We start from the raw sequence: 15610 nt of genomic DNA, 5'->3' as shown, positions 1-15610 counted from the left end.
TATTAACTTTTTATAAATATAATCTTTTATCTCTATTTTTAACATTTTATTGTAAACCGGCTAGATACCAGTTGATGGTCGGTATATTAAAAGTTAATAAACTTGAAACTCTGTCTTAGACCATTAGCTGCAGCTGAATACAGAAGCTAATTAAGCTTGCTACACCTGAAAGAAAGACTCAGAAGCAGACAGAAAGGAGGAAAAATTTTGAATGAACTCTGAGGACTATAAAACTCCTCAGCAAGGAGATTTTGGGGGTTTGTTTTTGTAAAAGTAATTTTGTTATGATGGACATTACTCAATTTTAGATCCCTCTTCCAAAAATCCCGTACCAGCACAGGAGAGGATTGTAGAGCAAATATCTTGGAGACTTTTAACCAGAGTCTGTTGACACTGTGCTGCAGAAGCTGAATTAAGCTGAGAAATAGGGCATAAGGGCATTGTTTTTGTTTTTGCACTTGAAGGCCCTGATTCTATCAATGGCAATGATCAGCGTGGTTGTCAAGCACTAGGCACCATAGTGGCTCCTAACTTGACTTAGGCACCAACATAGGCTAGGGTTTTCTTGGACTAATATATTGGCACCTAAGGCAATCCACACCCAAACCTTGGTCCCTAACCATGCCTACTTTTCAGGTAGGCATGTTAGCATAGATGCCTACATGTCCCCTACTGAGGTAGGCGTCTACCCAAAAATTAATTTTTAAAAAATTGGTTTTAAATGGCACAGCTCATTGAACAGGCACGCTGATCTAGGTGCCTAATGGTAGGCTCGTTTTATAGAATCAGGGCCAAAATCTATGAATACTGCTTGCTATGTTTGGAATATATGAGACGCTCTTTGCCATGGCGTGTGATAGTAATTATTTGGATCTCATTAAAGATTGTGCTCTAGGGATATTTCATTTATTTGAGCCTAATAATCATAGCTAAGGAGTGAGCCTCACAGAAAGGAGGACGCTGTGCCCAAGTGGACATCTTCACCCTGCTGCAGGCACAGGACCCTTATGCAGATCCACCCCTAGGGAGTGACACCAGTTAGCTATATAGGCATGGCACTCAAAATCAGCCATATCCACATAAATTCTGAGTGCCACTGACGTCCCAAGTATTTAGTGTCAGTGTCTAGGTATGGCGAGACATTGAATATCCAAGTCTAAACTAACTGGCGGCAGTTAGTGTTTAAACATTGGCCTCCTCTGGCTTAATAGTGACCCATTTATAGATAAGAAAAGATATCTTTTAAGTAGTCATACTTTGGGATGTACCCTTAGCAAGGGACCAGTCGGTAATTTTTCTGCCATTGTCTTCTATGTTATTATGGATAATCTTTGAAGCCTGTAGATGTAGAACCTGAATTGTCTCTTCTTGCAGTTTTGGATGAGGAAGAAATCCTGCTGGCTGATGACACCCTCAGTAACCACACCGATTTAACAGATAATGAGCCTGTGGTTAATGAAGTCCGTAAACAGTTCATCAGGTAGGTGGAAGAAGGACGTGCCTGATTGGTAATGTTCTGCCCAATATTGTACTCTGTTAATTTTTCTGTTGTCAATAGATTGTTCTTTTACCCAGGTTATGGCTTTATTCATCTTACTTATCAGATGGTTTACTTGTGGGTGCTAAATTCAACATGGGCAATTTTCTGGGGAATGTACAAGGTGCAGGAGTTTTATTCAGTAAAAAATATATAAGTCATAAAATCAACATTAAAAACAACGAATAAAAAATAAAATTAATCCAAGAAATGGTTCTTGTTGTATAGCATATCGGACCTTACACGGTCCGTGTTTCGAAAAACATTTCTTCCTCAGGGGTCCAGAAAATCTATTACATGGATATAGAACCATATGGATCAAAACACATAAAACATGGGTCTAGGCGGGGCACAGGCGAATTAGCTCTCCTGTAAATAATGCTGTTCAGAGAAACACTGTACATTTCCTACAGTTTTGTTTTGGTTTTGCGTTGTATTTTCACTGCAGTTCTTGTTGGGTTTTTTTTTTTTCTTTGTCAGTCTTCTGGGGAACGATGTCTCCAAATGAGATATTTGTATGCAGACTATGACAATAATGAACCTCATTCTTATGCCAGTGTAGGAAGCCAGTACATACATAACATGGCCTGATCATCCTACATTGTAAAGTAGCTCTACCATAATGTTTTGCAAACGCTGAATTTGTTTTAGCAGAGTAAGAGGCACCCCTATCAGTAAAGAATTACAGTAATCCAACCTATTACTGATTAAAGTATCAATTTTTACTGGTCTTGTGTAGAGAAAAGGACAAAAAGAACACAAACGGATTTTCCAACCGAAAAAGAAATTTGTGGTTCAAAATAAAATCTAATAGTATACCAAAGCTCCTTCAACAGGAATTTGAGTGTCTAATAGATATAGCTTTATGTAGGAAAGAGACTTATTCTTGATAAACCACATCATTTCAGATTTGGATAGGTTCAGTTTCAGTTTATGCAAAACAAGCTAATCTGAGATGCAAGGTAGCCCGTGACTAATAGTTTCTTAAGTCAAATTCCAAGACCCATTTGCAATAAGAAGATGATCATCACCTGCATAAAAATATATGCTCAGAGTGGCAGGTGGAACAATGAAGATAATATTGACCCTAAAACAGGGAACACTGTCTGCTTCATTCTTTTCATATAGGTAGCTTAGTTATACTGCAGGGTTGCAAGTCCAGAGTGCTTTGCAGTAGAATCCATGATAATTTGGTTTCAGCCTCACAGGCATACAATCTAGAAGATAAAACATAGCTAGAACAAGCAAAATAATTGAAATATCCAAAATTCCCATGATCCACTATGTTTTTTTAACCTGTGTATGTGACCTACTGACAAGCCTTGTTGTATTGTGCTCAAGGGCCACAAAGAGCTGAGGTGTTCAGGATACTTCTAACTGATATACATAAGATAATTTTGTGACGGCAACAATTACAGCACAATCATGTTCTTTAATTGCATTAATTAACAAACTATCGATCCTCAAAATTTCATGCAATTCTATTCACTTTCTATCATTCAAGGATTTTCAGAGTTTAATGCAGTAATCCTTCATTTCATTCATTTTTTGCATTAAACTCCGAAGATCCTTGAATGATAGAAAGTGAATAGAATTGCATGAATTTTGAGGATAGATTTGTGTGCATGCTACCTTCATTGTATATAAATCTGTCATATGCATATTCATTAAGGCTATCCTGAAAACCAGGTGGGTCGATATTTCTTGTGCTTTAACCTGACAGGGTAGGCCACAAAAATATACATTTATTCCCCATTTCAGAATTGGAATGAACATCTATTTCAAGAAGATGGATGTCCAAAGTTAGACCTGCTACCCTGCAGGTTTCAGAGAAAGCTCCTATTGATCAGCACCCCACTAGAGAGATTAGGGGAGGTCACCTCCTTAGTCCCTAGTGGTTCCCCTCCCCACCCCGAATGTGAAACTGTCAAGAAATACTGAGCTTTGCAACACTTCGGGAAAAATAACTATCCAGTATTTAGACAGCAGATGTGAGCGTGTTGCTGTCTGCTATTGGCATTATTTCCCAAATATTCGATGCTGGGCCCCTGTCCAGGTTTTATCTTGGTTTTTTTGAGCTGGCTAACACATACCTGATTAAGTCATTATTCATAAGCCAAACTGCATAGAGATAGAACTGCTGTTTGTGCAGACTGATTTAAGCAGTTTACTCATGCAATGAGGGGGCTGAATATCAGCACTTAACTCGACTCCGCCCCCCTACAAGTTATCTCCTTTTGAATTCGGCACTAACCAGTCATTTCCAGTGACGATAGCTGGTTAAGTGCTGCTGAAAATGACCAAATAGCCGTGAATAGGTGATTTAACTGTTCCAATGCTATTTCTGGCCAGTTAAATGGTTTTGAATATCCTCTGGTAAATGTTTAATTTTCTTAAATGGCTGACAAACGTTTATGTCCATTTCATAACATAGATATTTGTGGGCTGCTATAGAAATTTTTATGTTCCTGTTTTGTCCCATTGATATTTTAGACTTTTATTTTTCTAAAATGGATATTTCAGCCACTTGTAGCCTGTGTATAAACGTCCATTTCTCTGTGTATGGACTGTATGTTGTCGGATCCTGTTCGAAGATACTAGCGGAAGTTGAGATGTCCCAGCCTGGACATCTCAATTCTTATTCATACATCCCTTCTAAAATGCCACTCTAGAAAACTCCCTCAAGAAAAAGAGTTCATAGTAGCTGTGAAGCGATTTAGTTATCCATGACTTTTGGTTAATCTGTTTCATTGGTTAATTTGCCTCTGAAGTAGGCTTAACATTTATGCTTTCACAGCCTAAGTACCCTATTATGCAGTATAATCACCTTCCCTTTGTAGTATAGGCACAGAATCATCACTGCTAGACAAAGAAGATGCATCTGCTGTATTGTGCACAAGTTATTGTACTTTTATCACATTTCTTTTTCTTGTCAGACAAATCAGTGTAATATCGTCTGAGGGTGACAGTTCACACACCGTGTCAACTAGAAGGCGAATAAGCGAAAAAAGAATAGTGGAAGATCCATCTATGAAAAAAGAGCCTCCTGAAAAACTCATCCAGGCAGAAATTGCTGAAACTGGAAGGGTAGGATGTTTTCAACTTTTGTCTACCATAACAAAACATACATTAATGTATATTCTGCTTCTCTGAGCAATGCTAAGACTTACTAAGCTTTGATAGAGGTTTCCACCGTGGCCTGGAGCACTAAATGCTTCAATGCTGCTCTGCCACTCATAGGTTAGGCATTAAAATGTACTTATGAATGTTATTTTAATGGAAACTGCTTAGAGTATATAAACTTTTTTAATAAATAGGAATTCTATGATCATTGGAGCATTTAGCGCTGTGGGCCATGGCTTAGTAAAAGGGGGGTAAATTAGGAACAGCATGATAAAACCAAACACTCCTAGTAAAACTAGCTGACACCTGGTGACATTTTCCCTGTTATTCTCAACCTCTCTGGGCCTCCCTTCACTCCATGCAACCTTTCATCATTTAACTTTCTGGGGCTGCCAGATTCAGCACTCGCCCAGCAAACCAACACCGCTTTCCAAGAGCCAATGCAGATTAAGCTAATTAAAACATGTTCCACCAGTCCATAAAAATCTGATTTTAGCAGATTACATTTAAAAAGCATACTATATAGCATACAACTTAATAACAAAATATCTCAAAGACTCCATCTCCAGAAACTGCACCAAAATCCTTTAATTGCACTGCTGAGGAACTGTTGGCTTACATGGGCCACAGGCTTGATTAAAATGAATTTATGAACTTCAAGAAGAGGCTGTCTGGCATGATGCAAGTACCATGGTGAAATTAGCTCTAAATTTTGAGATTCTGAGATCATATGTCACAAACCTTAGCTTAGGCATGAAATTCATTAGTGTCACTGGATGTGCAAAAAAGCCCATTTAGAGACCTTGGGCCCCAGAATGGATTGTGGAAACCTGGCTGTATGACAGTGATTCCCAAATCTTTCCTGGGGAAACCCCAGACAGCTAGTCAGGTTTTCAATCCCATGCAGATTCACTGTGGATATCCTGAAAATGCAATTGGCTGGGGTTCCATGAAGACAGAATTGGGAATTCGTACTATAGGGTCTTTTTTGCCCACAGAGACGGGAGGGATCCCTTCTGTCTCGGCCCACCGCTAGACTACCAGGTCTTATGGCAAGCCCGGTAGAGGCCTGGAAGGCCTCGGGAGGGAGGGGTGACAGGGTACAGATGCTGGCAGGGAAGGGAGAGATAGGGGCTGGGTGCAGAGGCTGGCAGAGCAGGGGAGGAAGTGAGAGATAAGGGGAGTCCACAGAGACTGCACCCTTTATAGAATAGCACTTAGCACTGATTCTCTGGGTACTACACTTATACCTGCTGAGACTTGGTGTAAATCCTGGTGCCCAAGCTGGACATTCTGATCCATTATTCTATAACACCGAGTAACCCCTTGTTTTACCTGGTAGCTGGAAAGGGGCACGCAAAGTATTGGTTTAGGGACCAGAGCTGGGACCCACTCGTATGATGGAGTCCCACAGCAAGCTTTACTTCTCCTTAGCAAACAGGAAGAGGCACTCTCTTGAACGGTGACAATTGTCTTTGAGTATACAGTCCAACTATGTACAACTTCTCCTACACTCCAATAAGATGACTTTACAGTTTCCCCTCCAAAAGGTCATTTGGTGATATCTGACCAACAGGCCTAAACTTCCAAATCAGATTTTGCACTGGGCTCGACCAAAAGACAAAAAGCCTGCCAAGAATTAGGTCTTAAATCTCCTCTGGAGTGCGGTAACATTGCCTAAGACCACCTTCTAGGAAGTCCAAGAACTGGCTTGGTTTCTTACATATACTTTCAGTTTCCAGAACCAGCTGGAATCTATAAGCTGGGTTCCTAACAGTTTCCGAGGTACCTGCTAGTCTGCACATACTCACCTGTTCCCTTGGTAAATCAGATGCAGATAGCTTTTTCCAAATACACAGGTCACAAGTTCAAATCCTCCTATTGTTTCCAACTATCACCCCTTTCTGTAAGCCAACTGCCACACACTCTATGCAGCTTTAAAGGTTAGAGCTGCCCTGCACCCTACCAAGCTGTAGAAGCATTCAGCACTGATGATTTTAAACTCTAAATTATCAGTCATGGGAGATTTATGCACCAATTATTTCCAGTACCTTGTGCATAAACCAACCCATGGCATAACTTTTTGGAATGTCTCTGTCTCATGCCCCTCCCACGGCCATGGTTCTTGATGATGCATTATCCCTTAGTACTCAAGTCAGCTCAGTAGTTGGGAAATGTTTCTTCAAACATCCCTTTTGGACCAGGAATCTCTTAATGTCTTCATTCATTCGCTGGTTATTTCCCATTTAGATTACTGCAATTCTCTCTATCAGGAAATTACACAAAAAGAAATCAGAAGGCTTCAGATAGTTCAGAACATGGCAATAAAAATGATCTTTAATGCATAAAAATTTGAAATGCATATTGGTTGCCCGTATCCCATTGGATTACCTTCAAATTACTTTTCCTTACCTTTAAAGTGAAAATTGTGCATTTGCCTACTTTCATTGATAGACTGGTAATTCCGTATACAACTTCCAGAGCACTTCGATCATCGCATCAAAGTCTCCTTGCAATTCTCTCTATTCGTCAGGTATTCTAAGATACGACCTGTAAAACAGTCTTCTCGGTGGCAGCTCCTACATTGTGGAACTCACTCTCATCGGGCATCAGACAAGAAACTATCTACTAAATTTAAAGCAAACCTTAAGGCCTTTCTCTTCAAAGATGCCTTTGGGGTATAGACCCGGAGCCTAATCTCAGCTATATAACATGCCCTTATGGTTTTTTCCCTCCCCCATCAAATTTTTATTTTTTTTATTTTAAGGAAACATTGTAACCCTGCCTGTCTTCCTTATGTATTGTTTGTAGTCTCTCTCATTGTTTGTATCATATTTTTAATGGTATATGTCTGAACTCCTTGTTTTAAATTATTTTTAACTCTGTATTATGTAAACCGCTTAGGATACTTTTTAAGCGGTGTGTCAAGTCTTAATAAACTTGAACTTATTAGTTATTTGAATATCACCTATCAATGGAGGTTTTCTAAGTGGTTTACATTCAGGCACTCAAGCATTTTTCCTTATCTGTCCTGGTGGGCTCATAATCTATCTAACATACCTGAGGCAATGGAGGATTAAGGTACTTGCCCAGGGTCACAGGGAGCATTCCACGTAGTCAGGTGGATGTGCAAATCCTAATCAGTGCCAATTAAGTTTTGCATGCATCTCAAATTTGGGCACCATAAATAGAATCCGGGAGTACATAAGAATTGCTGCTGCTGGGTCAGACCAGTGGTCCATCCTGCCCAGCAGGCGGCCCCCAGGTCAAAGACCAGTGCTCTAAATGAGTCCAGCCTTATCCGCGTGCGTTCTGGTTCAGCAGGAACTTGTCCAACTTGGTCTTGAATCCCTGGAGGGTGTTTTCCCCTATAACAGATTCCGGAAGAGCGTTCCAGTTTTCTACCACTCTCTGGGTGAAGAAGAACTTCCTTACGTTTGTACGGAATCTATCCCCTTTTAACTTTAGAGAGTGCCCTCTCGTGCTCTCTACCTTGGAGAGGGTAAACAACCTGTCTTTATTTACTAAGTCTATTCCCTTCAGTATTTTGAATGTTTCGATCATGTCCCCTCTCAGTCTCCTCTTTTCAAGGGAGAAGAGGCCCAGTTTCACCAATCTCTCACTGTATGGCAACTCCTAAGTTACAAATAACATGTTCTAACTTTTAATGCAGGCCAATCAAGTCTTCATGAGTGTTAATTTTTTTTTTTTTAAATTGAAACAAATAGGTGGAAAAAAATTATTCAAAAATCAGGTAGAAATAAACTGAAAAGTTTTGTTGGGTGCACATGCCTACATGATAGTAAATAAATCGATGCCTGATTTAGAAGATCAGTTGCAGAGAAGACAAAACTGACAAGGACTGGATGAGTGAAAGTGAAGGAAATTTGCTAAAAGGGAAGTTACCATTGGAGATTGCAGAGTGGGGTGGTGGGGGGGGGGGAGGTATCTGGCTCTTTTGATAGATTGTCGCCTCTGTGTCCATTTATGATTTAGAGTTTTCTGTTTGCAGGTAAAGATGATAGTATTCTGGCAGTACCTGAAGGCTGTGGGTCTCCTCGTTTCTCTGTGCATCTGTTTCCTTTATTGCTGTCAGAATGCTGCTGCAATTGGGGCAAATATCTGGCTGAGTGACTGGACCAATGAACCCGTCATCAATGGCACTCAAGAGAACACACAAATGCGACTCGGAGTCTATGCTGCTTTGGGACTTGCACAGGGTAAGAACATTTTACCCTTTTTTTTTGTATTAACTGCACTTACAGCATTCTTCATGAAGATAAATACAGAAGTATAGAGAAACTTATTATGTTTTCATCATTTGCCTGAACAGAATCACTAAAATATGGCTTCAAAAGCAAAAGTATAAAATGTCCAAAATTCAGACAATAAACAGTCTAAGCAAGGCATACAACTGTATACTAAACCAGTAAACAAAGGGTCCAGAGCTTTTCATGTAAAGGCAGTACAGCACACACTTCAAACTGCAGGGAAGTTTCCAAGTTTATAATAAATTCAAAGGGATGCACATAAATAAAATATGCAAATAGATACGTACGATGGATGAACATTAGACATTACAAACTAGAGGGGAAGGTAAAAGGGTAGAACTACAATTTTGTACGGGATAGTGTCGCTGGTAGCTAGAGATGCTTATTCTTGTGGTTATAAAGGAACAGTGAATATCTGTTGTTCAGGACTAAACTAATTACCGAAAGCGTCAGTGAAAATGAAGCTTTTTAGTGAACGTTTGAATCTTTCTAAAACTGTTTCTTCTCGAAGATGAATAGGTAAATAATTCCATTGCTGAGGGGCTGTAACTGAAAAGATTTCATTTCACCTTGTATTTATTACCTTCAAGGAGGGAATTGTAAAAAGATGCTGATTTGTAGATCTAAGGCAGGGGTAGGGAACTCCGGTCCTCGAGAGCCATATTCCAGTCGGGTTTTCAGGATTTCCCCAATGAATTTGCATTGAAAGCAGGGCATGCAAATAGATCTCATGCATATTCATTGGGGAAATCCTGAAAACCCGACTGGAATACAGCTCTCGAGGACCGGAGTTCCCTACCCCTGATCTAAGGGCTCCTTATACAAAGCTGCGATAGCGTTTTTAGCGCACGCTAAACCCGCGCTACGCGGCTAGAACTAACGCCAGCTCAATGCTGGTGTTAGCGTCTAGCGAGCGCTAAAACTGCTAGCACAGCCTTGTAAAAGGAGCCCTAAGTGTTCTAGAAGTGGTGTGAGGAATAAGGCGCTTGTCCAAAAAAGCCAGCAGATGGACTGGGAGAGATGGGGGCAGTGAGTGTGAAGGAAATTTAAGCAGAATGGATTTTCCTTCGAGTTTGCTGAGTGGAGAGGTTTATATCGGGTTCTTTTGATAATTTGACATGTTGGGCACGGTTTGGGGGGGTGTAGATAAGATTGAATTAATTCATATGGAAATTAAATTTGAAAGAATGATTTAAATCTGTATGAAATATTATTGTAATTCTTATTGTATTGAATGTATTTTTGTATTATCCTATTGTACTGATTATTTGATTCTTTCAATAAAAATTGTTATACATAAATAATTGGGAGTTCTCCCATCCAACAAGTCTCTTTAGAAATCGTCTCCTCAGAAAGCCTGGGCAAAAAGCCAGGTTTGTCTTATGGGGGGGGGGTTTCCCTAAAATCTAAATAACCCAGTTCTAGACAAATTGTTTAATGATAGGCTACTCCAGAGACCAAGATCAAAACAAATAAATGCCACTGCCTGGTACATGCAAATTTTGAAGATGCTACAGATGGTGTCACTAACATTTCTTGCTGAGAGGATTAAGCTGGCCTTGTACATAATATTTTTTATCTAGATCTAGCTTTTGCCTGTAAATAATAGCTCACAGCGAATTACACTAAGGGCTCCTTTTACTAAGCTGCGTTAGCGTTTATAGCGCACGCAGCATTTTAGCGCGCGCTAAACCCGCGCTATGCGGCTAGAACTAACGCCAGCTCAAGGTCTAGCGCGGGCGGCAAATTAGCACGCGCTATTCCATGCATTAAAGCCCTAACGCAGCTTAGTAAAAGGAGCCCTAAGTATTTCCATGCCCTTGGAGTTTGCATCTGAGGCAGAGGGGGACTAAGTAGCTTGTCAAAGGTTAGAAGAAGTGTCAGTGTGATTTGAACTCATTTTGCTGTCCTAGCTTTATCCAATGGACACCCAAAGATGAGCGTCCATTATAAAAGGCTGGATTCTAGAAATGGCACCTAACTGTGTCTAACTTTTAAGCACCGGTCCAGGTGGTTGTCAATCAACCGCTAGGCACCACTTATAGAATTGCGCCTACTGGCGCCTAAGCAAACTTAGGTGACTCTAGGTGTCTTAAAGTTAAGTGCCAGTACATTAGGCCAAGTTTTATCAGGACAAATTTACCAGCATCTTTCTTGCATGCCTTGTGACACCTAAGCTTACCATGTCTACTCTCTGCCTCTAACCACACCTACTTTTCAGGTAGGCATAGCTAGGCGCCTCAACTTGGCATTACTAGGCATCCTAAGAGTTCCATGTGGAACTTTTAATTGGTAATTTATTGGCTGAAAACTGGCATAGTCAATTACTACACCAAATAAGCCAATTAAATAATAAAGTTGTGCTCATCGATTCTGAGGTTAGACATCCTAAACAGAATCTGGTCCTGAGAGCTTGATGTCACTCGAACGGAGAGACGGGAACAAATGTTATCAACACCCAACCAGAGGGACGCGGTTTGAGGGGTTTGGCAATCTTGCACACAGAGCGTCTGGGGGCTGAGGTTGCCTGTGCCTCTGGCGTGTGGGAAAAGCCACGAGTAAGGATGATGGAGAATTTTTCGGCATTGTTTGGGATGGGACAGGCCGAGCCACCAGCCTCTGCTCCAGGTGGAACGGCTGTGGCTGCCGCCCCGATGGGTTTCGGGCCTGGGAAGCCGCCGCCATCTTCTTCCTCGGGGTCCGGCTCGATGCTGGGACCTCCGCCACTCCCCCCACCGCCGACTGTAACTGGAGTCGAAGATCCAGCACGGAAAGTAACCGCTGCCTGCGGGGGACCCTTCTATCTTCTCCGGGAACTACCAGCTGCTACTGAACTGACTGGGAGCACAAACCTCATCACACACTATAACCTGGAGCATGCCTTCAACAAATTCTGTGGAAAGAAAGTGAAAGAGAAACTCAGAAATTTCCTCCCAGACTTACCAGGAATGATTGACATGCCAGGGTCTCATGACAATAGCAGCCTCCGATCCTTAATTGAGAAACCACTGATCTGTGGTAACTCATTCAATCCTCTTACTGGCACCATGCTGACAGGGTTCCGACTGCATGCTGGTCCGCTGCCAGAGCAGTGTCGCCTGATGCATATCCAGCCCCCCAAGAAAAAGAACAAACACAAACATAAGCAGAGTTGCACCCAAGACCCTTTGCCCCCAGAGACACCATCAGACTCTGATCACAAGAAGAAGAAGAAAGAGGAGGACCCTGAACGGAAGAAAAAGAAAAAAGAGAAAAAGAAAAAGAAGAACCGTCACAGTCCAGATCATCCTACTGTGGGCAGCTCTCAGGCCAGCAGCCTCCGGTAGAGCTCGCCACGTCGGAGCAGGCTGAGCATAAACCCAGCACCTGATGATGAAGAGCAGCGAACCTGTGCCCCTGGCAAAGCAATACCGTCACCGAGAGGAGAAACATGCAATTGTATATAGAAATAGTGAGGTCTTATTGCAGTAGTGTTTTGGGTATAAAGCAAGCTGGGGAACATGGGCTAATGTCCACCCCCTCCCTCCACCATGCTCTGATTGGAAAGAGACCTAACAGGTGTCAGTTCAGGTGAAAGTGAATGCTTAATGTTTGATTCACTGCAAGATGGACAAATGATTTTTTTTTTGATTTTTTTATTGTATATATATTTTAAATTAAAAATAATTAACCTTTGGTAAAAAAAAAAAAAAAGAATCTGGTCCTGAGTGCTGATTTTGTCACCCAACTTTGGGCGCCAGGACTTAAAACCAGGTGTAATTCATGGCGTCCAATTTGGGCACACATTCTATGTATTCTGTGTGCAAATTTTAGAAGTGCCTCCTTTTGGGATGCACCCTATAGGACTTGGGCACGCTTTATTATAGAGTAGTGCATAGCAAGATGTGCATGCAAATTCAGATTGATACCCATTAGTGCCAAATACCACCAATTGGCTGGTTAGCCAATTTAGTTGGGTCCAATATGGCCACCATGTGAAGAATCTGAAGGTTAATGGACTGAATACTGCTGCTATCCAGATAAATGACAGGACCGTGTTGACTCTGACTTAGAGAATGACACGGTGACAAAATTCATCACCGTTCCCGTCCCCACGGATAACCGCGGGAAACCATCTTCATGCCATTCTTTAAGGAGAGAGGGAAGAATCAGAGTATGAATGGCCACAACCACTGACCCGCAAGCTTTGCTTTGAAGAATGCTGGTGTAGAAGGACTGAGGTTGAAATAGACACTAGAAAATGACATGGGATTATTTCCCGCGGTTATCCGTGGGGACGGGAACGGTGATGAATTTTGTCACCGTGTCATTCTCTACTGCGAACTGCCCTGGCATTCCCGGGGTAACATCTGGGCAGTCTGTAGTGATTTAAGCCAGTGATTCCCAACCCTGTCCTGGAGGAACACCAGGCCAATCGGGTTTTCAGGCTAGCCCTAATGAATATGCATGAGAGAGATTTGCATATGATGGAAGTGATAGGCATGCAAATTTGCTTCATGCATATTCATTAGGGCTAGCCTGAAAACCCAATTGGCCTGGTGTTCCTCCAGGACAGGGTTGGGAACCACTGATTTAAGCAGCAGTATACAGCTAATGGCATTGAAAATCTGGGGCAGGCCCTGCTCAGTGAGTCTAGGTACTAGTACCATTTATTGAATAAATATCAGGCACTTGTAATGCATACAATTGATAGATGTTTGAGGCTTCCTTTGAATACCAAGGATCTAGTTTCTGGAACAAACTGCCAATATGCCTGGGACAACCCATCACTTAACTCCAGCCTCCTATCCCTCACCTCTTCCCTTTAACAACCACAAGACCTGACTTAAAAAACTGTAACTTCAAGAACCTGATTTAATTCTTATAGTAAACCGCATAGATTCCTTGTAGAGAATTGCAGGATATAAGACACTGTATGGTATTGTAAGTATCATGCATCATTACATGACATGCCCATGTTTCCCTCATGTTAATGGCCCCCATGCAGATGTGACTTAGGTGTTCTGTTCATAGAATAGAGCCTAGCACCTGTGAGCATAAATAATAATAATAATCAATTTATATACTGCAAGGCTGTAAAGTTCTATGTGGTTCACAATAATTAAAAAAAATAATAAAAGAAGTTGAATAGAACTAAAAGAGTTAAAAGCCAATAGAGACACTAAAATGATCAAAATAGTGCATAATAAAATTTTTATGAATTAGCTGCCTAAATATTTCAAAAACAGATATGTTTTTAGATATCTCCTAAATTCCCCATAAGTGTCAGAAAGCAAAAGCAATTGTTCTAAATCCTTACCCCATAACGCTGCTTGATATGAAAAAAGATTTTGATGATGTTTTTTAAGTTTACATCCTCTAACAGGCGGAAAAACAAAATTCAGATGTGAGTTTCTCTTATGTCTGTTGGTTGCAAAACAGAAAAGCTCAATTATATATTTGGGAGCTTAACCAAACAAAGCCTTAAAACAGAAGCACCCAAACTTAACCTTCACCCGCGCCTCCTTTATGTACATAGATGTGCCTAGTCTATAAATGTTTACGCCTTATAGACTTGCCCTTAATGGTTTTCCTCCTATAGACAAAGAATGAGAAAAAAGCCTTAGTAATCAAGCTCTGATCTACTTTCAGTGGAGGACTGTTGAGTTTGTGTTACCAGAAGTGGCTAATCTGCTTTGTTTTCATGCAGGTGTACTTGTGATGATCTCTTCTTTCACCTTGGCGATGGCTGGTATTGGCGCAGCTCGCAAACTTCACGTTGCCCTGTTGGACAATAAGTTTCACACGCCTCAATCTTTCTATGACACAACTCCTATAGGCAGAATCATCAATCGTTTCTCCAAAGACATTTATGTGATTGATGAAGTGATCCCACCTACATTTTTAATGTTTCTAGGGACCTTCTTTACTTCCATATCAACCATAATCGTGATTGTGGCCAGTACGCCCATCTTTGCTGTGGTTATAATACCCCTGGCATTTTTGTACTTTTTTGTACAGGTATGTTTATGTGTATTGTATGTTTAAATCCTCTTCCAAAGGCAAAATTCCAAAAATTAGAACCTAGAAATTTTTTTGTAGAAAACTATTATTTGGGAACTCAGAGCCATACAGGGCAGGAATGGAGGTGGACTGCTCCTGCAATCTGCCACTGGGCCACAGGGATGACCTCTGAGTAAAATCCAGAGGTAGGTAGGGAATCGTGGTGGCAGAAGAGTTGGAATGAGGATGTCAGTGGAGGGGGGAGCTTGGGGTTGGAGGGTGGGGTCATTGCAAGCACAGGGGGGGGATTACAAATGGGGGGGGGGTTGATCTGTGTGATCAGAGTGGATGGAATGGAGATGTTGGAGGTCTGTGGGTCATTTGCATGTTTCTACAAGGTGCCCAAATGAGTAAATTTTTACAAACATGAACGTGCAAATCATCAAGTTTAAATCTGAGGTGGAAATATCAGAACATACACATGTAAATTTTACACTTGCCTGATCCGTGCTCATGGACCACCCAATCCACGCCCCATTTCTATGTGCACAAACTTATACTAGGCACAAGTAAATACTGGACATTGGCATTATTCCTGAATATTCAATGCCAGGACCTGTGTGAGCTCTGGCTTTGAATATCTGATTCTTTTTAAGCTGGCTAATACATAGACGCTTAAGTTTATATTCAACACTTA

At 41.2% G+C, this 15610-nt stretch overlaps 2 protein-coding genes across 5 annotated transcripts in view; both read left to right on the top strand.

Annotated features, from left to right (window-relative positions):
• Nucleotides 1-15610, top strand: part of ABCC3 (ATP binding cassette subfamily C member 3) — a 165837-nt gene that overhangs the window by 117307 nt on the left and 32920 nt on the right. For all 4 annotated transcript variants that reach the window (XR_004540886.1, XM_033961078.1, XM_033961077.1 and 1 more), the window contains 4 exons: nucleotides 1375-1480; nucleotides 4474-4624; nucleotides 8673-8880; nucleotides 14621-14931. Coding sequence is in view for 3 of the 4 variants with exons in the window: in XM_033961078.1 (XP_033816969.1) it covers nucleotides 1375-1480; nucleotides 4474-4624; nucleotides 8673-8880; nucleotides 14621-14931 (776 nt within the window). In the remaining variant the exon portion in view is untranslated. The remainder of the gene's footprint in view (nucleotides 1-1374; nucleotides 1481-4473; nucleotides 4625-8672; nucleotides 8881-14620; nucleotides 14932-15610) is intronic.
• On the top strand, nucleotides 11421-12554 carry LOC117367952 (mediator of RNA polymerase II transcription subunit 19-like). The gene has a single exon (XM_033961079.1). The coding sequence runs from the start codon at nucleotides 11496-11498 to the stop codon at nucleotides 12255-12257; it is 762 nt and encodes a 253-aa protein (XP_033816970.1). The 5' UTR covers nucleotides 11421-11495; the 3' UTR covers nucleotides 12258-12554.

The sequence above is a fragment of the Geotrypetes seraphini genome, chromosome 10 (genome assembly GCF_902459505.1).
Source record: "Geotrypetes seraphini chromosome 10, aGeoSer1.1, whole genome shotgun sequence".
Taxonomy (NCBI): Eukaryota; Metazoa; Chordata; class Amphibia; order Gymnophiona; family Dermophiidae; genus Geotrypetes; species Geotrypetes seraphini.
Note: the sequence above shows the minus strand (reverse complement) of the source record. Positions and strands in the feature narration are given on the sequence as shown.